Source organism: Oncorhynchus mykiss, chromosome 17 (assembly GCF_013265735.2).
Source record: "Oncorhynchus mykiss isolate Arlee chromosome 17, USDA_OmykA_1.1, whole genome shotgun sequence".
NCBI lineage: Eukaryota > Metazoa > Chordata > Actinopteri > Salmoniformes > Salmonidae > Oncorhynchus > Oncorhynchus mykiss.
In genome coordinates this window covers 93566868-93591511 of record NC_048581.1, presented here as the reverse complement: position 1 = coordinate 93591511, position 24644 = coordinate 93566868, and the positions used below count along the sequence as shown (strand labels likewise).

General features: G+C 44.8%; 2 protein-coding genes across 10 annotated transcripts in view; both read left to right on the top strand.

Annotated features, from left to right (window-relative positions):
• The window catches only part of LOC110494844 (sarcolemmal membrane-associated protein), a 112513-nt gene extending 99184 nt beyond the window's left edge, over window positions 1-13329 (top strand). For 7 of the 8 annotated variants that reach the window (XM_036950988.1, XM_036950985.1, XM_036950989.1 and 4 more), the window contains one exon: window positions 10238-13329. In XM_036950988.1, the coding sequence (XP_036806883.1) occupies window positions 10238-10333 (96 nt within the window). In that variant the 3' untranslated portion in view covers window positions 10334-13329. Of the gene's footprint in view, window positions 1-1023; window positions 1112-10237 lie in introns of all 8 variants that reach the window. The other variant, XM_036950984.1, reaches the window with a different exon arrangement.
• Window positions 13330-18703: 5374 nt separating this feature from the next.
• On the top strand, window positions 18704-23697 carry LOC118940515 (protein ATP6V1FNB). 2 transcript variants are annotated; one of them, XM_036950981.1, is made up of 3 exons: window positions 18704-19767; window positions 22649-22830; window positions 23295-23697. In XM_036950981.1, exons 1-3 carry the CDS (start codon window positions 19523-19525, stop codon window positions 23411-23413), a joined length of 546 nt encoding a protein of 181 aa, XP_036806876.1. In that variant the 5' UTR covers window positions 18704-19522; the 3' UTR covers window positions 23414-23697. The 2 variants fall into 2 exon arrangements, with proteins under 2 accessions (XP_036806876.1, XP_036806877.1); XM_036950982.1 differs by lacking the exon at window positions 23295-23697 and adding an exon at window positions 22971-23288.
• Window positions 23698-24644: the final 947 nt, after the last annotated feature.

Here is a 24644-nt window from a genome sequence, read left to right as displayed (position 1 = left end):
TGGTTCTCACTGTTACTAGACCTCCCTGAACAAAAATTACACCTCTGTTCAGCTTCTAGATGTGGTGTGACATGTATCTATACGTTTGTTTCCCCCTCCTGCCTCCCGTTGTCCCCCTCCTGCCTCCAGTTCCCCCCTCCTGCCTCCCGTTCCCCCCCCCCCTGCCTCCCGTTCCCCCCCTCCTGCCTCCAGTACCCCCCTCCTGCCTCCAGTTCCCCCCCCCCTGCCTCCAGTACCCCCCCTCCTGCCTCCAGTACCCCCCCTCCTGCTTCTAGTTCCCCCCGTCCTGCCTCCCGTTCCCCCCATCCTGCCTCCCGTTCCCCCCATCCTGCCTCCCATTCCCCCCTTCCTGCCTCCCAGTACCCCCTTCCTGCCTCCAGTACCCACCCTCCTGCCTCCAGTACCCACCCTCCTGCCTCCAGTCGCCCCCCCCTTCCTCCAGTCCCCCCCTGCCTCCAGTCCCCCCCCTCCTGCCTCCAGTTTCCCCCCCTCCTGCCTCCAGTCCCCCCCTCCTGCCTCCAGCCCCCCCCTCCTGCCTCCAGTTCCCCCCCCCCCCTCCCCTCCTGCCTCCAGTCCCCCTGCCTCCAGTCCCCCCCTCCTGCCTCCAGTTCCCCTGCCTCCAGCCCCCCCCCCCCCCCCCCCTTCCTCCAGTCCCCCCCTGCCTCCAGTCCCCCCCCCCCTCCTGCCTCCAGTTTCCCCCCCTCCTGCCTCCAGTCCCCCCCTCCTGCCTCCAGCCCCCCCCTCCTGCCTCCAGTTCCCCCCCCCTCCCCTCCTGCCTCCAGTCCCCCTGCCTCCAGTCCCCCCCTCCTGCCTCCAGTTCCCCTGCCTCCAGTCCCCCCCTCCTGCCTCCAGTCCCCCTGCCTCCAGTCCCCCCCTCCTGCCGCTACTTTCCCCATGGCCCCTCCATTCAGGTTTTTTTGTTTATTGATTCGTTTTCATTTTTTCTTTGTTTTAATTTCTTTGATTAGTTGAAAATATTGGTTATTCTATTTGATTATTCTCTCTGATCCCTCCCTCCTTTAGCCACCCATATTGCAGCCTGTCCAGGCCATTTTCATCGGCCTTATCCCGGCCTTGCTGTATTGGTGGTTCAGCCAGTTGTGGTAGAAAGGTACACCGTGTTCCTGTTGTGTTGTCTGTCATCTGTCTGTCATCTTCATCAGTATCATTCTCTCTAACCAATCAATCAAATGTATTTATAAAGCCCTTCTTACATCAGCTGATGTCTCAAAGTGCTGTACAGAAACACAGCCTAAAACCCCAAACAGCAAGCAATGCAGGTGTAGAAGCACGGTGGCTAGGAAAAACTCCCTAGAAAGGCCAAAACCTAGGAAGAAACCTAGAGAGGAACCAGGCTATGAGGGGTGGCCAGTCCTCTTCTGGCTGTGCCGGGTGGAGATTATAAACCTAGAGAGGAACCAGGCTATGTGGGGTGGCCAGTCCTCTTCTGGCTGTGCCGGGTGGAGATTATAACAGAACATGGCCAAGATGTTCAAATGTTCATAGATGACCAGCAGGGTCAGATAATAATAATCACAGTGGTTGTAGAGAGTGCAACAGGTCGGCACCTCAGGAGTAAATGTCAGTTGGCTTTTCATAGCCGATCATTGAGAGTTAGAGACAGCAGGTGCATAGCTGTGCCACCAGAGACTCTGGGTTCGCTCCCAGGCTCTGTCGCAGCCGCCCGCGACCGGGAGGTCCGTGGGGCGACGCACAATTGGCCTAGCTTCGTCAGGGTAAGGGAGGGTTTGGCCGGTAGGGATATCCTTCTCTCATTGCGGACTAGCGACTCCAGTGGTGGGCCGGGCACAGTGCGCGCTAACCAGGTCGCCAGGTGCACGGTGTTTCCTCCGACACATTGGTGCAGCTGGCTTCCGGGTCTGATGCGCGCTGTGTTAAGAAGCAGTGCGGCTTGGTTGGGTTGTGTTTCGGAGGACGCATGGCTCTCGACCTTCGTCTCTCCCGAGCCCGTACGGGAGTTGTAGCGATGAGACAAGATAGTAACTATTAACAATCGGATACCACGAGGGGGGTAAAGTAAAATAAAAATACTAGAGACAGCTGGTGCGGTAGAGAGTCCAAAACAGCAGGTCTGGGACAGGTAGCATGTCCGGTGAACAGGTCAGGGTTCCATATCCGCAGGCAGAACAGTAGAAACTGGAGCAGCAGCATGACCAGGTGGACTGGGGGAAGCAAGGAGTCATCATGCCAGGTAGTCCTGAGGCATGGTCCTAGGGCTCAGGTCCTCCGAGAGAGAGAAAAAAAGAGAGAATTAGAGAGAGCATACTTAAATTCACACAGGACACCGGATAAGACAGGAGAAGTACTCCAGATATAACAAACTGACCCTAGCCCCCGACACATAAACTACTGCAGTATAAATACTGGCGGCTGAGACAGGAGGGGTTAGGAGAAATTGTGGCTCTAACTACCTTCATCATCTATCTTCATCAGTGTCTTCCTCTCTAACTGCCTTCGTCTGTGTCTTCCTCTCTAACTGCCTTTGTCGGTGTCTTCCTCTCTAACTGCCTTCGTCAGTCTTCCTCTCTAACTGCCTTCGTCGGTGTCTTCCTCTCTAACTGCCTTCGTCAGAGTCTTCCTCTAACTGCCTTCGTCAGTCTTCCTCTCTAACTGCCTTCGTCGGTGTCTTCCTCTCTAACTGCCAGCCCTGCACTAAACTAATAACTAGCATTATCTAAACTGATAACTAGCATTATCAGTCTATATTATCACAGTTGACCAGCCCCCTAAACTAACCTGTTGGCATTTCAGTCTATATTATCACAGTTGACCAGCCCTGCACTAAACTAACCTGTCAGCATTATCAGTCTATATATTATCACAGTTGACCAGCCCCCTAAACTAACCTGTCAGCATTATCAGTCTATATTATCACAGTTGACCAGCCCACTAAACTAACCTGTCAGCATTATCAGTCTATATATGATCACAGTTGACCAGCCCTGCACTAAACTAACCTGTTAGCATTATCAGTCTATATATTATCACAGTTGACCAGCCCACTAAACTAACCTGTCAGCATTATCAGTCTATATTATCACAGTTGACCAGCCCTGCACTAAACTAACCTGTCAGCATTATCAGTCTATATTATCACAGTTGACCAGCCCCCTAAACTAACCTGTCAGCATTATCAGTCTATATATTATCACAGTTGACCAGCCCCCTAAACTAACCTGGCAGCATTATCAGTCTATATATTATCACAGTTGACCAGCCCCCTAAACTAACCTGGCAGCATTATCAGTCTATATATTATCACAGTTGACCAGCCCCCTAAACTAACCTGGCAGCATTATCAGTCTATATATTATCACAGTTGACCAGCCCCCTAAACTAACCTGTCAGCATTATCAGTCTATATATTATCACAGTTGACCAGCCCCCTAAACTAACCTGGCAGCATTATCAGTCTATATATTATCACAGTTGACCAGCCCCCTAAACTAACCTGTCAGCATTATCAGTCTATATATTATCACAGTTGACCAGCCCCCTAAACTAACCTGTCAGCATTATCAGTCTATATTATCACAGTTGACCAGCCCCCTAAACTAACCTGTCAGCATTATCAGTCTATATATTATCACAGTTGACCAGCCCCCTAAACTAACCTGTCAGCATTATCAGTCTATATTATCACAGTTGACCAGCCCCCTAAACTAACCTGTCAGCATTATCAGTCTATATTATCACAGTTGACCAGCCCACTAAACTAACCTGTCAGCATTATCAGTCTATATTATCACAGTTGACCAGCCCCCTAAACTAACCTGTCAGCATTATCAGTCTATATTATCACAGTTGACCAGCCCACTAAACTAACCTGTCAGCATTATCAGTCTATATTATCACAGTTGACCAGCCCCCTAAACTACCCTGTCAGCATTATCAGTCTATATTATCACAGTTGACCAGCCCACTAAACTAACCTGGCAGCATTATCAGTCTATATATTATCACAGTTGACCAGCCCCCTAAACTAACCTGTCAGCATTATCAGTCTATATATTATCACAGTTGACCAGCCCCCTAAACTAACCTGTCAGCATTATCAGTCTATATATTATCACAGTTGACCAGCCCCCTAAACTAACCTGTCAGCATTATCAGTCTATATTATCACAGTTGACCAGCCCCCTAAACTAACCTGTCAGCATTATCAGTCTATATTATCACAGTTGACCAGCCCTGCACTAAACTAACCTGTCAGCATTATCAGTCTATATTATCACAGTTGACCAGCCCCCTAAACTAACCTGTCAGCATTATCAGTCTATATTATCACAGTTGACCAGCCCACTAAACTAACCTGTCAGCATTATCAGTCTATATTATCACAGTTGACCAGCCCCCTAAACTACCCTGTCAGCATTATCAGTCTATATTATCACAGTTGACCAGCCCACTAAACTAACCTGTCAGCATTATCAGTCTATATTATCACAGTTGACCAGCCCCCTAAACTAACCTGTCAGCATTATCAGTCTATATTATCACAGTTGACCAGCCCTGCACTAAACTAACCTGTCAGCATTATCAGTCTATATTATCACAGTTGACCAGCCCACTAAACTAACCTGTCAGCATTATCAGTCTATATTATCACAGTTGACCAGCCCACTAAACTAACCTGTCAGCATTATCAGTCTATATTATCACAGTTGACCAGCCCCCTAAACTAACCTGTCAGCATTATCAGTCTATATTATCACAGTTGACCAGCCCACTAAACTAACCTGTCAGCATTATCAGTCTATATTATCACAGTTGACCAGCCCCCTAAACTACCCTGTCAGCATTATCAGTCTATATTATCACAGTTGACCAGCCCCCTAAACTAACCTGTCAGCATTATCAGTCTATATTATCACAGTTGACCAGCCCACTAAACTAACCTGTCAGCATTATCAGTCTATATTATTACAGTTGACCAGCCCTGCACTAAACTAACCTGTCAGCATTATCAGTCTATATATTATCACAGTTGACCAGCCCACTAAACTAACCTGTCAGCATTATCAGTCTATATTATCACAGTTGACCAGCCCTGCACTAAACTAACCTGTCAGCATTATCAGTCTATATATTATCACAGTTGACCAGCCCACTAAACTAACCTGTCAGCATTATCAGTCTATATTATCACAGTTGACCAGCCCCCTAAACTACCCTGTCAGCATTATCAGTCTATATTATCACAGTTGACCAGCCCCCTAAACTAACCTGGCAGCATTATCAGTCTATATATTATCACAGTTGACCAGCCCCCTAAACTAACCTGGCAGCATTATCAGTCTATATATTATCACAGTTGACCAGCCCCCTAAACTAACCTGTCAGCATTATCAGTCTATATATTATCACAGTTGACCAGCCCCCTAAACTAACCTGGCAGCATTATCAGTCTATATATTATCACAGTTGACCAGCCCCCTAAACTAACCTGTCAGCATTATCAGTCTATATATTATCACAGTTGACCAGCCCCCTAAACTAACCTGTCAGCATTATCAGTCTATATTATCACAGTTGACCAGCCCCCTAAACTAACCTGTCAGCATTATCAGTCTATATATTATCACAGTTGACCAGCCCCCTAAACTAACCTGTCAGCATTATCAGTCTATATTATCACAGTTGACCAGCCCCCTAAACTAACCTGTCAGCATTATCAGTCTATATTATCACAGTTGACCAGCCCACTAAACTAACCTGTCAGCATTATCAGTCTATATTATCACAGTTGACCAGCCCCCTAAACTAACCTGTCAGCATTATCAGTCTATATTATCACAGTTGACCAGCCCACTAAACTAACCTGTCAGCATTATCAGTCTATATTATCACAGTTGACCAGCCCCCTAAACTACCCTGTCAGCATTATCAGTCTATATTATCACAGTTGACCAGCCCACTAAACTAACCTGGCAGCATTATCAGTCTATATATTATCACAGTTGACCAGCCCCCTAAACTAACCTGTCAGCATTATCAGTCTATATATTATCACAGTTGACCAGCCCCCTAAACTAACCTGTCAGCATTATCAGTCTATATATTATCACAGTTGACCAGCCCCCTAAACTAACCTGTCAGCATTATCAGTCTATATTATCACAGTTGACCAGCCCCCTAAACTAACCTGTCAGCATTATCAGTCTATATTATCACAGTTGACCAGCCCTGCACTAAACTAACCTGTCAGCATTATCAGTCTATATTATCACAGTTGACCAGCCCCCTAAACTAACCTGTCAGCATTATCAGTCTATATTATCACAGTTGACCAGCCCACTAAACTAACCTGTCAGCATTATCAGTCTATATTATCACAGTTGACCAGCCCCCTAAACTACCCTGTCAGCATTATCAGTCTATATTATCACAGTTGACCAGCCCACTAAACTAACCTGTCAGCATTATCAGTCTATATTATCACAGTTGACCAGCCCCCTAAACTAACCTGTCAGCATTATCAGTCTATATTATCACAGTTGACCAGCCCTGCACTAAACTAACCTGTCAGCATTATCAGTCTATATTATCACAGTTTACCAGCCCACTAAACTAACCTGTCAGCATTATCAGTCTATATTATCACAGTTGACCAGCCCACTAAACTAACCTGTCAGCATTATCAGTCTATATTATCACAGTTGACCAGCCCCCTAAACTAACCTGTCAGCATTATCAGTCTATATTATCACAGTTGACCAGCCCACTAAACTAACCTGTCAGCATTATCAGTCTATATTATCACAGTTGACCAGCCCCCTAAACTACCCTGTCAGCATTATCAGTCTATATTATCACAGTTGACCAGCCCCCTAAACTAACCTGTCAGCATTATCAGTCTATATTATCACAGTTGACCAGCCCACTAAACTAACCTGTCAGCATTATCAGTCTATATTATTACAGTTGACCTGCCCTGCACTAAACTAACCTGTCAGCATTATCAGTCTATATATTATCACAGTTGACCAGCCCACTAAACTAACCTGTCAGCATTATCAGTCTATATTATCACAGTTGACCAGCCCTGCACTAAACTAACCTGTCAGCATTATCAGTCTATATATTATCACAGTTGACCAGCCCACTAAACTAACCTGTCAGCATTATCAGTCTATATTATCACAGTTGACCAGCCCCCTAAACTACCCTGTCAGCATTATCAGTCTATATTATCACAGTTGACCAGCCCCCTAAACTAACCTGTCAGCATTATCAGTCTATATTATCACAGTTGACCAGCCCACTAAACTAACCTGTCAGCATTATCAGTCTATATTATTACAGTTGACCTGCCCTGCACTAAACTAACCTGTCAGCATTATCAGTCTATATATTATCACAGTTGACCAGCCCCCTAAACTAACCTGTCAGCATTATCAGTCTATATTATTACAGTTGACCAGCCCTGCACTAAACTAACCTGTCAGCATTATCAGTCTATATATTATCACAGTTGACCAGCCCACTAAACTAACCTGTCAGCATTATCAGTCTATATTATCACAGTTGACCAGCCCTGCACTAAACTAACCTGTCAGCATTATCAGTCTATATATTATCACAGTTGACCAGCCCCCTAAACTAACCTGTCAGCATTATCAGTCTATATTATCACAGTTGACCAGCCCACTAAACTAACCTGTCAGCATTATCAGTCTATATTATCACAGTTGACCAGCCCTGCACTAAACTAACCTGTCAGCATTATCAGTCTATATATTATCACAGTTGACCAGCCCCCTAAACTAACCTGTCAGCATTATCAGTCTGCTGAGCCTTCTGAAAGTATTCAGACCCTTTGACTTTTTCCACATTTTGTTACATTACAGCCTTATTCTGAAATTGATTAAATACATGTTTTTCCCTCATCAATCTACGTACAATACCCCATAATGACAAAGCTACATGTTTTGCAAATATATTAAAAATAAAAAACAGAGATGAGACTTGAAATGGAGCTCAGGTGCATCCTGTTTCCATTGATCATCCTTTACATGTTTCTACAACTTGATTGGAGTCCAGCTGTGGTAAATTCAATTGATTGAACATGATTTGGGAAGAAACACACCATGATTCTTCGATGGAGGAAGTTTAGAACCACCAAGACTCTTCTTAGAGGTTGACACCTGAGCAAACTGCGCAATCGGGGGAGAAGGGCCTTGCTCAGGGTGGTTCCAGAGTTCCTCTGTGGAGAGAACCTTCCAGGAGGACAACCATCTCTGCAGCACTCCAGCAATCAGGCCTTTATGGTAGAGTGGCCAGACGGAAGCCACTCATCAGTAAAAGCCACATGACAGCCCACTTGGAGTTTGCCAAAAGGCACCTAAAGGACTCTCCGACCATGAGAAACAAGATTCTCTGGTCTGATGAAACCAAGATTTAACTCTTTGGCCTGAATGCCAAGCGTCACGTCTGGAGGAAACCTGGCACCATCCCTACGGTAAAGCATGGTGTTGCAGCATCATGCTGTGGGGATGTTTTTCAGCGGCAGTGACTGGGAGACTGGTCAGGATCAAGGGAAAGATGAGTGGAGGAAAGTACAGAGATTCTTGATGAAAACCTGCTCCAGAGCGCTCAGGACCTCAGACTGGGGTGAAAGTTCACCTTCCAACAGGACAATGACCCTAAGCACACAGCCAAGACAACGCAGGAGTGGCTTCGGGACAAGTCTCTGGAATGTCCATGAGTGGCCCGGACTTGAATCCGATCAAACATCTCTGGAGAGACCTGAAAATAACTGTGCAGTGACGCTCCCCATCCAACCTGACAGAGCTTGAGAGGATCTGCAGAGAAGAATGGGAGAAACTCCCCAAATACAGTTGTGACAAGCATGTAGTGTCATACCCAAGAAGACTTGAGGCTGTAATCACTGCCAAAGGTGCTTCAACAAAGTACTGAGTAAAGGGTCTGAATATTTATGTAAATGTTATTTCAGTTTTGTAGTTTTTTTTATTATCAATTTGCCAAAATGTTAATCTGTTTTTGCTTTGTCATGGAGTATTGTGTGTAGTTTGACAGAATAAAAAAAATGTAATCCATTTTAAAAGGAGGCTGTAAAAGTCAATGGTCTGAATACTTTCCGAATGTACTGTATATATTATCACAGTCATTGATGCCCTCTGTCTGTCTTGGATCACTCTATACTCATTGATGCCCTCTGTCTGTCTTGGATCACTCTATACTCATTGATGCCCTCTGTCTGTCTTGGATCACTCTATACTCATTGATGCCTTCTGTCTGTCTTGGATCACTCTATACTCATTGATGCCCTCTGTCTGTCTTGGATCACTCTATACTCATTGATGCCTTCTGTCTGTCTTGGATCACTCTATACTCATTGATGCCTGTCTGTCTTGGATCACTATACTCATTGATGCCTGTCTGTCTTGGATCACTCTATACTCATTGATGCCTGTCTGTCTTGAATCACTCTATACTCATTGATGCCTGTCTGTCTTGGATCACTCTATACTCATTGATGCCTGATGCCTGTCTGTCTTGGATCACTCTATACTCATTGATGCCTGATGCCTGTCTGTCTTGGATCACTCTATACTCATTGATGCCTGTCTGTCTGTCTTGGATCACTCTATACTCATTGATGCCTGTCTGTCTTGGATCACTCTACTCATTGATGCCTGATGCCTGTCTGTCTTGGATCACTCTATACTCATTGATGCCTGATGCCTGTCTTGGATCACTCTATACTCATTGATGCCTGATGCCTGTCTTGGATCACTCTATACTCATTGATGCCTGTCTGTCTTGGATCACTCTATAATCATTGATGCCTGTCTGTCTTGGATCACTAACACAATGCCACCAACGCTTATTCTTTGGTTTCAAGTTTTTTTTGTTTTTGTTTTTTGTCATTATTGCTTTATGACCATCATACCAGCAGCTTTTAAATGTTTTCCTGTTTTTAAACCAAATGAGCATGTATTTTTCCTTGTTCCCTCAGTCAGAACAGTCGTGTTTGAGTTTCAGATTATTTTTCTCCCGTGAGGTAACTTAACTGGCTCTCTCCCAGTAACTGTGCCACACTGTTTCTCACTTTCCTACACCCCATCCCCCCTCTATCTCTCTCTCTCTCTCCAACCTGTACCTGTGGCCTCAATCTCAGCCCCGGTGTAGGCTAGCTGACGGCCTAGACTAACCCAGTCTTTCTCTCTCTGTGTCCGTCTGTCTCCTGCAGGCCGGTTGGAGCCCCTGGATGCCAGTTGTAGCAGTGATGGTAGCAGTGACTGCTGCGGTGCTTTATCCCAACTTCTCCAAGAGCACCTCCACCTGAGAACTTACCTACTACATGTCCTCTACCACGTCTTCTTCTGGCATCTCTACCTCTGCCCACACCAATCCCCTGCCCATTTTTTGATTGATTCATTAATCCATTAATTAATCTATTGATTAATTTATTACCTCTGGTCGGTTCCCCTACAGAAAGTCCCTCTGCTTTAAACTGTACAAAGGATAACTGTATATATATATAGAGAGAGAGAGAGAGAGAGAAGTAGTATTTCTACCGTAGATATAGGACTATTTCTACCGTAGATATAGGACTATTTCTACTGTAGATATAGGACTATTTCTACCGTAGATATAGGACTATTTCTACCGTAGATATAGGACTATTTCTACCGTAGATATAGGACTATTTCTACTGTAGATATAGGACTATTTCTACCGTAGATATAGGACTATTTCTACCGTAGATATAGGACTATTTCTACCGTAGATATAGGACTATTTCTACTGTAGATATAGGACTATTTCTACCGTAGATATAGGACTATTTCTACTGTAGATATAGGACTATTTCTACTGTAGATATAGGACTATTTCTACTGTAGATATAGGACTATTTCTACCGTAGATATAGGACTATTTCTACTGTAGATATAGGACTATTTCTACCGTAGATATAGGACTATTTCTACCGTAGATATAGGACTATTTCTACCGTAGATATAGGACTATTTCTACTGTAGATATAGGACTATTTCTACCGTAGATATAGGACTATTTCTACCGTAGATATAGGACTATTTCTACCGTAGATATAGGACTATTTCTACCGTAGATATAGGACTATTTCTACCGTAGATATAGGACTATTTCTACCGTAGATATAGGACTATTTCTACTGTAGATATAGGACTATTTCTACCGTAGATATAGGACTATTTCTACCGTAGATATAGGACTATTTCTACCGTAGATATAGGACTATTTATACCGTAGATATAGGACTATTTCTACTGTAGATATAGGACTATTTCTACCGTAGATATAGGACTATTTCTACTGTAGATATAGGACTATTTCTACTGTAGATATAGGACTATTTCTACCGTAGATATAGGACTATTTCTACTGTAGATATAGGACTATTTCTACCGTAGATATAGGACTATTTCTACCGTAGATATAGGACTATTTCTACTGTAGATATAGGACTATTTCTACCGTAGATATAGGACTATTTCTACCGTAGATATAGTATTTATCAGCTGTTCTTAATCAGTTTGATGATGGGAATATTGGTATTATTGTTAAAGTGGCCTAAACTAGGCTTTGGTTTAGTTTTTCTGATGGGTACCTAACCTTTATTTTTGTATTATGTCTCCAGGTTGTTTTAGCTGAGTTGACTTCCTGTGTGGTTGGTTTAGCTGAGTTGACTTCCTGTGTGGTTGGTTTAGCTGAGTTGACTTCCTGTGTGGTTGGTTCACCAGGTTGGGGTGTTAATGTTCCATTACATAACAGGGTTTATTATTAAAGCCTAATCATCAATCTGATTATTCTGAGTTCACGTCCCAAATTACACCCAGTTGACTGTGTAGTGCCCTCGGCCCTGGTCAAAAGTAGTGCACTATATAGGGAATAGGGTGCCATTTGGCTGGTGTAAAGTAGTGCACTATATAGGGAATAGGGTGCCATTTGGCTGGTGTAAAGTAGTGCACTATATAGGGAATAGGGTGCCATTTGGCTGGTGTAAAGTAGTGCACTATATAGGGAATAGGGTGCCATTTGGCTGGTGTAAAGTAGTGCACTATATAGGGAATAGGGTGCCATTTGGGAATCATCTGATGTTCATTGTGCACAAGGGGTTAAGTGCCTATGGTAAGGAACAGCAGAGATGTGTTTGTGAAGACAGTGCCACTCCTACAGAGGCAGTTATTGAACTAAAACAACAACCCAGTAATCACTTAAATAACATTGTTGGTAGATGACTATGTTCAGAATAACTTTTATACACCACATGATGGTGCTGTATGTCTGTACTACTGTCTTGTCTCAGCTGTGTGCTGTAAACAACTAGGACTAAATCATCAGAATGTTTTCAAGAGAACACTACAGAACATAGATGTGTCATTAAAATGGAAAGTTTGATGTGCTACTTCCATGATTTTTTGGTCATTTTGGAGCTTGTTGACTTGAACACAGTTTGTGTTCACTGGTTTGAGACAGTGGACACTGGAAGACATTATGGCCCACAAACCCCTTCAGGTTGAACGTCTGTAAAGGCTCTAGTGGACTGAACCAATTGTCTGTCTATGCTTTAAACTCTAGCCTTCTAACTCTGCTTTCTTGTCTCTGGGTTCTAGGCTCTCTGAACTCTATCGGTTCTAGTCCCCAAGCCTCTGCTCGCAGTACTTGTTGGGTTCTATTCCCAGACTGTTCTCTGTACTCTGGGTTCTAGTCCCAGACTCTAGTCCCAAACTCTGTTCTCTGTACTCTCTGGGTTCCAGTCCCAGACTCAGTTCTCTGCAGTCTCTGGGTTCTAGACCCATACCAGTATGTTGTTGGTTTGTGTCCCCAGCCAGCCCATAGAAAGCCCTCTGTAGCTCGGATCAGATCACTACTACAAACTCATCAAAGGCTCTGGGATGATTCTGCTGCCTTACCTGTCCATGACACGGAGTCTACCTGTCTGTCTACCTACCTGTCTGTCTGTTGGTTTCGTATCATTGTGATCCTACCCCTACTAAGGACAGATCAATATTCACTGAAACCAGTGTGGTTTATAATGGGGTGAAAGGGCAGAGGTGAACCTCTTGTGTAGAGAGACTGGATCTGATGAATGGGTTATGATGCTGAATGTGAATCAGGAGGTGGTTGAGAGGAAGACAACCGGATGAACTGTGGGGTGAAGGAAGGCTTATGGCTTCACCTCCTGTGTGCAGACTGAGTGCTGCCATCTCCTTTGTTCTCACTGGTTGTCTGGTTTTACCACATTACTGCCCGCGCTGTTTCTGTAAATAAACACTGAGTCAGTCCAAGAATAAACAAGCTATTCATCATATTCCATCAATACATTGTCAACACTTTAACCTGACCCTGATCTGAACTTTTTCCTGTTGAGTCACCACCAAGCACTGAACTATTATATCCACAGGAGGGAAGACAAAACTACTCTCAAGTAGACCGGAGGATGTAACTATTAAGGTTAACGCGTCAGTCCTTTAACAGCCAGCAGTCCAACTTGAACAAGAGCCCTGTATGTTATTCACAGTGACACCTGCAGCGTTCACGTGCCTGTCAGAACTAGGGAACGCTGAAATGTCTGACTTCCTAACTAGTTGAACGCAGCACGTGTATAACTACAACCAGTTAGTTAGTAAGTTGGACATTTCGCAGTTTCCTAGTTCCGACTAGTACGCGAACACAGAGGCGTCCCTCAGTAATTGTGTGCTTCATCGCCAGATCATCTGAAGGACAAGACAAAATATTTCCTTTCCATGCTTTTTGAAATGTGATGTTTTAACACTGCTGCTATTGCTATACTATGGAGAAGAATTCAGTTGTAAATCAGACACAATGTTTCTATGTGTAAATATAGACATTCTAGACACAAAATAAAAGTTGAGTAACAGTGGTATTGGTGATGAGTAACAGTGGTATTGGTGATGAGTAACAGTGGTATTGGTGATGAGTAACAGTGGTATTGGTGATGAGTAACAGTGGTATTGGTGATGAGTAACAGTGGTATTGGTGATGAGTAACAGTGGTATTGGTGATGAGTAACAGTGGTATTGGTGATGAGTAACAGTGGTATTGGTGATGAGTAACAGTGGTATTGGTGATGTCCAACAGGCTGCTGGAGGGAGTAACAGTGGTATTGGTGATGAGTAACAGTGGTATTGGTGATGAGTAACAGTGGTATTGGTGATGAGTAACAGTGGTATTGGTGATGAGTAACAGTGGTATTGGTGATGAGTAACAGTGGTATTGGTGATGAGTAACAGTGGTATCGGTGATGAGTAACAGTGGTATTGGTGATGTCCAACAGGCTGCTGGAGGGAGTAACAGTGGTATCGGTGATGAGTAACAGTGGTATTGGTGATGTCCAACAGGCTGCTGGAGGGAGTAACAGTGGTATCGGTGATGAGTAACAGTGGTATTGGTGATCATCCAACCTGTTTCTCCATGTTCTCATGTTATAAAATACAGTTCTGTTTAGATTTTATTTTTACCTGCCCTCTGACTACCAGGTAAGTGTGAATAACCATGAATAGACATGAAATATGAACACACGGATTGGGCCCTCCACCCCACACGGATCGGGCCCTCCACCCTACACGGATCGGGCCCTACACGGATCGGGCCCTCCACCCTACACGGATCGGGCCCTACACTCAACATGGATCTTGCCCTCCACCCTACACGGATCGGGCCAGATAAGAGAGACGGCCACAGAAGAGGGGCAGATAAGAGAGACGGCCACAGAAGAGGGCAGATAAGAGAGACGGCCACAGAAGAGGGGCAGATAAGAGAGACGGCCACAGAAGAGGGCAGATAAGAGAGACGGCCACAGAAGAGGGCAGATAAGAGAGACGGCCACAGAAGAGGGGCAGATAAGAGAGACGGCCACAGAAGAGGGCAGATAAGAGAGACGGCCACAGAAGAGGGCAGATAAGAGAGACGGCCACAGAAGAGGGCAGATAAGAGAGACGGCCACAGAAGGGGGCAGATAAGAGAGACGGCCACAGAAGAGGGCAGATAAGAGAGACGGCCACAGAAGAGGGCAGATAAGAGAGACGGCCACAGAAGAGGGGCAGATAAGAGAGACGGCCACAGAAGAGGGCAGATAAGAGAGACGGCCACAGAAGAGGGCAGATAAGAGAGACGGCCACAGAAGAGGGCAGATAAGAGAGACGGCCACAGAAGAGGGCAGATAAGAGAGACGGCCACAGAAGACACTGTTGCCTAATGGGCAGGAGTTCAAGCAATTCATTGTGGATATATGCCAGCTAAATCTGGGGTGATTTTTTTGTGCAGGAAACGTGGCCCAAACCGAATGTGAAGTTTATGGTACAGGGATACAGTGGGGCAAAAAAGCATTTAGTCAGCCACCAATTGTGCAAGTTCTTCCACTTAAAAAGATGAGAGGCCTGTAATTTTCATCATAGATACACTTCAACTATGACAGACAAAATGAGGGGAAAAAATCCAGAAAATCACATTGTAGGATTTTTTATGAATTTATTTGCAAATTATGGTGGAAAATAAGTATTTGGTCACCTACAAACAAGCAAGATTTCTGGCTCTCACAGACCTGTAACATCTTCTTTAAGAGGCTCCTCTGTCCTCCACTCGTTACCTGTATTAATGGCACCTGTTTGAACTTGTTATCAGTATAAAAGACACCTGTCCACAACCTCAAACAGTCACACTCCAAACTCCACTATGGCCAAGACCAAAGAGCTGTCAAAGGACACCAGAAACAAAATTGTAGACCTGCACCAGGCTGGGAAGACTGATTCTGCAATAGGTAAGCAGCTTGGTTTGAAGAAATCAACTGTGGGAGCAAGTATTAGGAAATGGAAGACATACAAGACCACTGATAATCTCCCTCGATCTGGGGCTCCACGCAAGATCTCACCCCGTGGGGTCAAAATTACCACAAGAACGGTGAGCAAAAATCCCAGAACCACACGGGGGGACCTAGTAAATGACCTGCAGAGAGCTGGGACCAAAGTAACAAAGCCTACCATCAGTAACACACTACGTCGCCAGGGACTCAAATCCTGCAGTGCCAGACGTGTCCCCCTGCTTAAGCCAGTACATGTCCAGGCCCGTCTGAAGTTTGCTAGAGAGCATTTGGATGATCCAGAAGAAGATTGGGAGAATGTCATATGGTCAGATGAAACCAAAATATAACTTTTTGGTAAAAACTCCACTCGTCGTGTTTGGGGGACAAAGAATGCTGAGTTGCATCCAAAGAACACCATACCTACTGTGAAGCATGGGGGTGGAAACATCATGCTTTGGGGCTGTTTTTCTGCAAAGAGACCAGGACGACTGATCCGTGTAAAGGAAAGAATGAATGGGGCCATGTATCGTGAGATTTTGAGTGAATGCCTCCTTCCATCAGCAAGGGCATTGAAACGTGGCTGGATCTTTCTGCATGACAATGCTCCCAAACACACCGCCCGGGCAACGAAGGAGTGGCTTCGTAAGAAGCATTTCAAAGTCCTGGAGTGGCCTAGCCAATCTCCAGATCTGAACCCCATAGAAGATCTTTGGAGGGAGTTGAAAGTCCGTGTTGCCCAGCAACAGCCCCAAAACATCACTGCTCTAGAGGAGATCTGCATGGAGGAATGGGCCACACTGTTGGGCCAGCAACAGTGTGTGAAAACCTTGTGAAGATTTACAGAAAACATTTGACCTCTGTCATTGCCAACAAAGGGTATATAACAAAGTATTGAGATAAACTTTTGTTATTGACCAAATACTTATTTTCCACCATAATTTGCAAATAAATTCATTAAAAATCCTACAATGTGATTTTCTGGATTTATTTTTTCATTTTGTCTGTCATAGTTGAAGTGTACCTATGATGAAAATTACAGGCCTCTCTCATCTTTTTAAGTGGGAGAACTTGCACAATTGGTGGCTGACAATTTTTTTTTGCCCCACTGTATGTATAAGTTCGTATGTGTAAGCGAGTATGTAATTGAGTATGTGTGTTCATATCCACTTCATAGTGTTCAGATATTTTTACAGTTCCCATACTTTCTTTCTTTCTCAACATGAAGTCCCTGTAGATTTTAGTACAGCCATGTTGTTATGAAGCCATCTCTGAATAGCTGTCCATCTATAGTGTTAATGAGTCTCCAGTCCTTTAGCTCTGATTTATGATGTGCTACAAACCCATGGCAGGATGAGACGGATGGGTTACAGGTTAGGGTTACTTGGGGCCCAGCCCATGTGGAGGGGAACGAGGCAGTTGATGTATTGGCCAAACAAGCACTTAGTAGTGGGGATATAGTAGTTTTAATGAGCAAGGCAGAGGCTAAAAGCCTGAAATGGACAGTGATGGTGTAGAGATGACAGTTTAAAAGCCTGATATGGACAGTGATGGTGTAGAGATGACAGGAGCAGGTTAAAGCCTGATATGGACAGTGATGGTGTAGAGATGACAGGTTAAAGGCCTGATATGGACAGTGATGGTGTAGAGATGACAGGTTAAAAGCCTGATATGGACAGTGATGGTGTAGAGATGACAGGTTAAAGCCTGATATAGACAGTGATGGTGTAGAGATGACAGGAAGCCTGATATAGACAGTGATGGTGTAGAGATAACAGGTTAAAAACCTGATATGGACAGTGATGGTGTAGAGATAACAGGTTAAAAGCCTGATATAGACAGTGATGGTGTAGAGATGACAGGTTAAAAGCCTGATATGGACAGTGATGGTGTAGAGATGACAGGTTAAAAGCCTGAAATGGACAGTGATGGTGTAGAGATAACAGGTTTAAAGCCTGATATGGACAGTGATGGTGTAGATGACAGGTTAAAAGCCTGATATGGACAGTGATGGTGTAGAGATAACAGGTTTAAAGCCTGATATAGACAGTGATGGTGTAGAGATGACAGGTTAAAAGCCTGATATAGACAGTGATGGTGTAGAGATGACAGGTTAAAGCCTGATATAGACAGTGATGGTGTAGAGATGACAGGTTAAAAGCCTGATATAGACAGTGATGGTGTAGAGATGACAGGAGCAGTGGAATAGAGATACTAAGGGCAGGCATTTATTTCAAGTACAGAGGAAAGTCTGGGAGTGGAGGATGGCAGCAAGGGACAGGAGAGAGGAGGCTCTATTTTCAAGATGAATGGTGGGATTGGAAAGCATCCAACAGGAAAGTGTGATTATTGCCAGGAAACAAAGACGGGGAGTATGTATTTATACAATGTGGGCAGTATCAGAGGGAAAGAGAGAGGCTGAGCTCCAGTATCAGAGGGAAAGAGAGGCTGAGCTCCAGTATCAGAGGGAAAGAGAGGCTGAGCTCCAGTATCAGAGGGAAAGAGAGGCTGAGCTCCATTATCAGAGGGAAAGAGAGAGGCTGAGCTCCAGTATCAGAGGGAAAGAGAGGCTGAGCTCCATTATCAGAGGGAAAGAGAGGCTGAGCTCCATTATCAGAGGGAAAGAGAGGCTGAGCTCCATTATCAGAGGGAAAGAGAGAGGCTGAGCTCCATTATCAGAGGGAAAGTGAGGCTGTGCTCCATTATCAGAGGGGGGGGGGCAGCTGCGGACAAGGCTTTGACAGATGGGTGTGTCTTGGTGGTGGCAAGGACACACCCACATCAACACCCCCCCCCCCCCCCCCCCCCCCTCAACCCTTACCTGTTTTAAATGTCAGCTTCAATTGGGTAGGGACGTCCCAAGGATCCCGGATAGCAAGGATAGTGGACGGCATCCCAGAGTCTTGGCAAACATGCACACACCTTTAAAAAACAGTGTTGCCGGGTAAATCAGTACTCTTTTATACAGACGGTATGCACCGGTTTTCAGACCCATATTAAGCCTATTCCTGGAATAAACATGGAGATTCTCTTAAAATATTATTGCTCAGCAGGGACCACAGTATGCGGACTCACAGAGAGAAAACACTACTTTAACATTACTACGCCACCCTCTGGACTGGAAGCTGCACTGCTCTCACTCGTTCTGTATATGCTGTGTTCCGTCATGTTCTGAAGTACTGTCAGCTGGCTGGTGGGGGCAGTGAGGCTGGCTGGTAAAATCAAATCTGTTTTCTACACACACACACACACACACACACACAAAGGCACCTGTCTGGAATGTTCTGGTCTCTGATTGGTTAACCATAGAGGGAGAGAGAGAGCAACCTGACAAACTGTTCTTAGGTTTCTGAATCTGAGCCACAAGGTTAGGTTAGGTTTCTGACTGAGATAATACCTGTGGAAAAGCAGACAAGAGTTCTGGTTCATTGAGGGAGAAGATACATATTCCGGAAGTCTCCACTCTGAAACCAACAAAGACAGGACACTAGAACAGCAGAACCAGTCAACCAGTGCAGCAAAAGCCTATTCTACAGACAGGTCAGAACCGTACAGGACATCCTAGAACAGAAACCAGCGTTCTAGAACAGAACAGGGTATTTTAGAACAGGACAGGACACACTAGAAGAGGTACAGGACATTCTAGAACTGGACAGAACACTCTCGAGGATGAGGAACCTCCTGACCACCGAGAACCAGAACTGTTACCGGGAGCAGATCGAGAAGGAGTGCTACACCCGGCTGGCCTGGAAGAGCCGCTACGGACGAGACTACCCCACCAGTTTCGTCTCCCGCAGGGCCAATGAGCAGATAAGGCTGAGGCTCCCTGAGCTCCCCCTGACCACTAAGACCATCCTGCCTCCTGTGTTATCTACCCTGGAGAGGAGGAGAGAGGCTGCAGTGCCCATGGACAGGTGAGTGAATGAATTCATACATTTTATTTGACACTTTATAAATGCAACTAGAGTTGCCTCAGCCACAGGAGGACCACAATTGTTGATTTTGCCGACTACGCCAAAATGTGTGTGGTAACCTAAGCCCAGTGGTGGAAAAAGTTCCCAATTGTCATATTTGAGTAAAAGTAAAGATACCTTAATAGAAAATGACCAAATAAAACTGAAAGTGCCCAGTAAAATACTACTTGAGTAAAAGTATTAAAGTATCTAGTTTAAAATGTACTTATGTATCAAAAGTAAGTGCTATACATCAAAGTTCTTATTTCCTTTTTTTCGGTCAGCAAGGGGCATACTCCAAAACACTCAGACAAAATGTATAAACCGCAGAACTTGTGTTTCGTGAGTCCGACAGTTCAGGGGCAGTAGAGATGATGCATTCTCTTGATAAGTGTGTAAATTGGACAATTTTTTCTGTCATGCCTGAGCATTTGGAATGTAATGATGTAATGATAATGTCTTTAGGATGTCAGGGACTTACTTTACTTCACTGCCTAGGGGTCTAAACCTAGGGGACTAGGGGTCTAAACCTAGGGGTCTAGGGGTCTAAGCCTAGGGGACTAGGGGTCTAAACCTAGGGGTTTAAGCCTAGGGGACTAGGGGTCTAAACCTAGGGGTCTAAACCTAGGGGACTAGGGGTCTAAACCTAGGGGTCTAAACCTAGGGGACTAGGGGTCTAAGCCTAGGGGACTAGGGGTCTAAACCTAGGGGTCTAAGCCTAGGGGACTAGGGGTCTAAGCCTAGGGGTCTAAGCCTAGGGGACTAGGGGACTAAACCTAGGGGTCTAGGGGTCTAAACCTAGTGGACTAAACCTAGTGGACTAAACCTAGGGGTCTAAACCTAGGGGTCTAGGGGACTAAACCTAGTGGACTAAACCTAGTGGACTAAACCTAGTGGACTAAACCTAGGGGTCTAGGGGTCTAAACCTAGGGGTCTAGGGGACTAAACCTAGGGGTCTAGGGGACTAAACCTAGGGGTCTAAGCCTAGGGGTCTAGGGTCTAGGTCTAGGGGTCTAAACCTAGGGGTCTAGGGGTCTAAACCTAGGGGTCTAGGGGACTAAACCTAGGGGTCTAAACCTAGGGGTCTAGGGGTCTAAACCTAGGGGTCTAGGGGTCTAAAATTAGGGGTCTAAAACTAGGGGTCTAATCCTAGGGGTCTAAGCCTAGGGGTCTAGGGGTCTAAACCTAGGGATCTAGGGGTCTAAACCTAGGGGTCTAAGCCTAGGGGTCTAGGGGTCTACGCCTAGGGGTCTAGGGGTCTAGACCTAGGGGTCTAGGGGTCTAAACCTAGGGGTCTAGGGGACTAAACCTAGGGGTCTAGGGGACTAAACCTAGGGGTCTAAACCTAGGGGTCTAGGGGTCTAAACCTAGATGTCTAGGGGTCTAAACCTAGGGGTCTAGGGGACTAAACCTAGGGGTCTAGGGGACTAAACCTAGGGGTCTAAACCTAGGGGTCTAGGGGTCTAAACCTAGGGGTCTAGGGGTCTAAAATTAGGGGTCTAGGGGTCTAAAACTAGGGGTCTAATCCTAGGGGTCTAAGCCTAGGGGTCTAGGGGTCTAAACCTAGGGATCTAGGGGTCTAAACCTAGGGGTCTAGGGGTCTAAACCTAGGGGTCTAGGGGTCAAAACCTAGGGGTCTAGGGGTCTAAAACTAGGGGTCTAGGGGTCTAAGCCTAGGGGTCTAGGGGTCTAAACCTAGGGGTCTAGGGGTATAAACCTAGGGGTCTAAGCCCAGGGGTCTAAGCCTAGGGGTCTAAACCTAGGGGTCTAAACCTAGGGGTCTAGGGGACTAAACCTAGTGGACTAAACCTAGTGGACTAAACCTAGTGGACTAAACCTAGGGGTCTAGGGGTCTAAACCTAGGGGTCTAGGGGACTAAACCTAGGGGTCTAGGGGACTAAACCTAGGGGTCTAAGCCTAGGGGTCTAGGGGTCTAGGTCTAGGGGTCTAAACCTAGGGGTCTAGGGGTCTAAACCTAGGGGTCTAGGGGACTAAACCTAGGGGTCTAAACCTAGGGGTCTAGGGGTCTAAACCTAGGGGTCTAGGGGTCTAAAATTAGGGGTCTAGGGGTCTAAAACTAGGGGTCTAATCCTAGGGGTCTAAGCCTAGGGGTCTAGGGGTCTAAACCTAGGGATCTAGGGGTCTAAACCTAGGGGTCTAAGCCTAGGGGTCTAGGGGTCTACGCCTAGGGGTCTAGGGGTCTAAACCTAGGGGTCTAGGGGTCTAAACCTAGGGGTCTAGGGGACTAAACCTAGGGGTCTAGGGGACTAAACCTAGGGGTCTAAACCTAGGGGTCTAGGGGTCTAAACCTAGAGGTCTAGGGGTCTAAACCTAGGGATCTAGGGGACTAAACCTAGGGTCTAGGGGACTAAACCTAGGGGTCTAGGGGTCTAAACCTAGGGGTCTAGGGGTCTAAAATTAGGGGTCTAGGGGTCTAAAACTAGGGGTCTAGGGGACTAAACCTAGGGGTCTAGGGGTATAAACCTAGGGGTCTAAGCCCAGGGGTCTAAGCCTAGGGGTCTAAACCTAGGGGTCTAAACCTAGGGGTCTAAGCCTCAGGCATCTAGATTCGGCTACGCCACCTTTTTGGTTTAATGAGAAGGAACTCAACCTTTAAGATGGACCCATTCAGTTGTCCCCACACAGGCTCAGAATACATCAGACAAGGCCGTTTTTAGAAAAATTATTACAGTACAATTTCATATCAAAAATCTTTGAGGATTTAAAACGTATTAATGTCTACCGGAATGATGTTCCTGGTTACCTTCAACCCAGGTCACTTTGAGGATTTAAAACATTATTCCGGTAGACATTAATATGTTCCTGGTTACCTTCAACCCAGGTCACTGAGCGAGGCTCCCCTGATGAGAGAAGTGACACCCCAGACCAAGGAATCTCTCTACCAGGGTTTTTCCAAGGAGGGGAAGGGGCGTAGCTTGTACCTCCATACACGCACCCAGAAAGGCCCAGAGGAGAAGTTTGACTACCCTCTACTGTCTTCCTGGGACTACGGATGGAGACTGGGTGAGATGTTTGGTAATCTTGTACTTGAAGCTTGAGTACTTGTTATAAGCGTGTATGACATTATATAACTATGGATGGAGAGTTGGTGAAATGTATGGTAACACTTAATAACACCATTTAATAACACATTATGTCTGCAGGTATAATGCTTCATTGCTGGTTATAAGCAAGCCTTTCTTAATGACTATGGATGGAGATTGGTTCTGGGATGCTTCATATAGCCAGACCTTTTAAAGGGCTGAATGGAAAAATATCATGTTGATCCTCAATGCTATTTCCCTGGCTAATAAATGTAACATAATCAAATAAAATAAGAAAATAGAAAATAAAGATGCTTGAAAGGATCACAAACTAGTCTGTGTTTGTTTGAGCATGTTTATCACAAAGCAATGCACGGTAAAGAAGGACATTGAAGTACACATTTAAATGGGGTATTACAACGTCAACATTCCATCTGTGTGTAGGTGACTACGGAAGAGACTACAGGTCGCCAGCCAATGGGAGATCAGGAGTCGTGAGGAACAATTTTTACGCCAGGAATGGAATATTCCATTTTCCCTCCGAAACGGATCGTCTTGGATGACGAGCGAAAGGCTTCATTTTTCAGCTGGTTTTATACTTTATTCTTAAATTCTCTCGATATTGATGAAGATGAACTTTAATTTGTTTTTCGCTGTATAAGCATGCTATCTTTGTTTGATTTATAACAAATATATTCTCTTCTATAGGATATACAGATGTGTGTTAGCTATAAATTATGTTCATATGCAATTCTTATGAAAACACTGTTACTTTACATATACAAACTGTTATAACTGTTGGAGAAAATGTGTTATAATATATGTTTGGATAAACATTTTCTAGTTACTTGCTGTCAGGTTTGTGTGGTTTAAACATTCCTGTGTGAAAATAATAGATGTGAAAAAATTGCCAAGCATGAGGAGAAAGCAGGCTGCCACGCTCGACATGAGTTGGTCACAGGTTCAACTGGTCTCCTAGCAACAAGGAAACCCACATCTGAAATGTTGTGGTTTATAATTAACAAGCTAGCATGGTCTGGTCACCTCTTCATCAGTTGCCTGGTATAAATACCCTGACCTATGACTGGCACGGTACAGATTCATACTGACGTTTTCATCCTTTATCAGGAGCAATTAGGGTTCAGTGCCTTGCTCAATGGCACATCAACAACAACAAATTGATTTGATTTTGATTTGATTTGTGAGACTTAAGCTAGGTTTCCATACAATTGGTGACTAGATTTTTTATTTATTCATTTTTTTTAACCTTTATTTAACTAGGCAAGTCAGTTAAGAACAAATTCTTATTTTCTATGACGGCCTAGGAACAGTGGGTTAACTGCCTAGCAGCTAGCAGATACAGTGTGAGTAGGCTACCTGCATGATGAGATTATTACGTCAAACAGCAGCCAAGCGTCGATCATCATGTCACCAGAATAAGACCCTTGATATTTATTGGAAAGGTGCATCAAGCTCATCACTGTGTCTTGGCCATGTTCTGTTATAATCTCCACCCGGCACAGCCAGAAGAGGACTGGCCACCCCTCATAGCCTGGTTCCTCTCTAGGTTTCTTCCTAGGTTTTGGCCTTTCTAGGGAGTTTTTCCTAGCCACCGTGCTTCTACACCTGCATTGCTTGCTGTTTGGGGGTTTTAGGCTGGGTTTCTGTATAGCACTTTGAGATATCAGCTGATGTAAGAAGGGCTTTATAAATACATTTGATTTGATGCTTTCAACACCAGGATAACAAGGGTTCATCGTATAAGCATAAGTGCATTTATAACAACTGGAGGTA

Excerpts from the sequence above, each read along its gene's own strand:
- LOC118940515 (XM_036950981.1), top strand. The coding sequence starts at position 19,523 with ATGAGGAACCTCCTGACCACCGAGAACCAGAACTGTTACCGGGAGCAG. Across the intron at positions 19,768-22,648 it reads GCTGCAGTGCCCATGGACAG|GTCACTGAGCGAGGCTCCCC; the intron begins GTGAGTGAATGA and ends CCTTCAACCCAG. Across the intron at positions 22,831-23,294 it reads GGACTACGGATGGAGACTGG|GTGACTACGGAAGAGACTAC; the intron begins GTGAGATGTTTG and ends ATCTGTGTGTAG.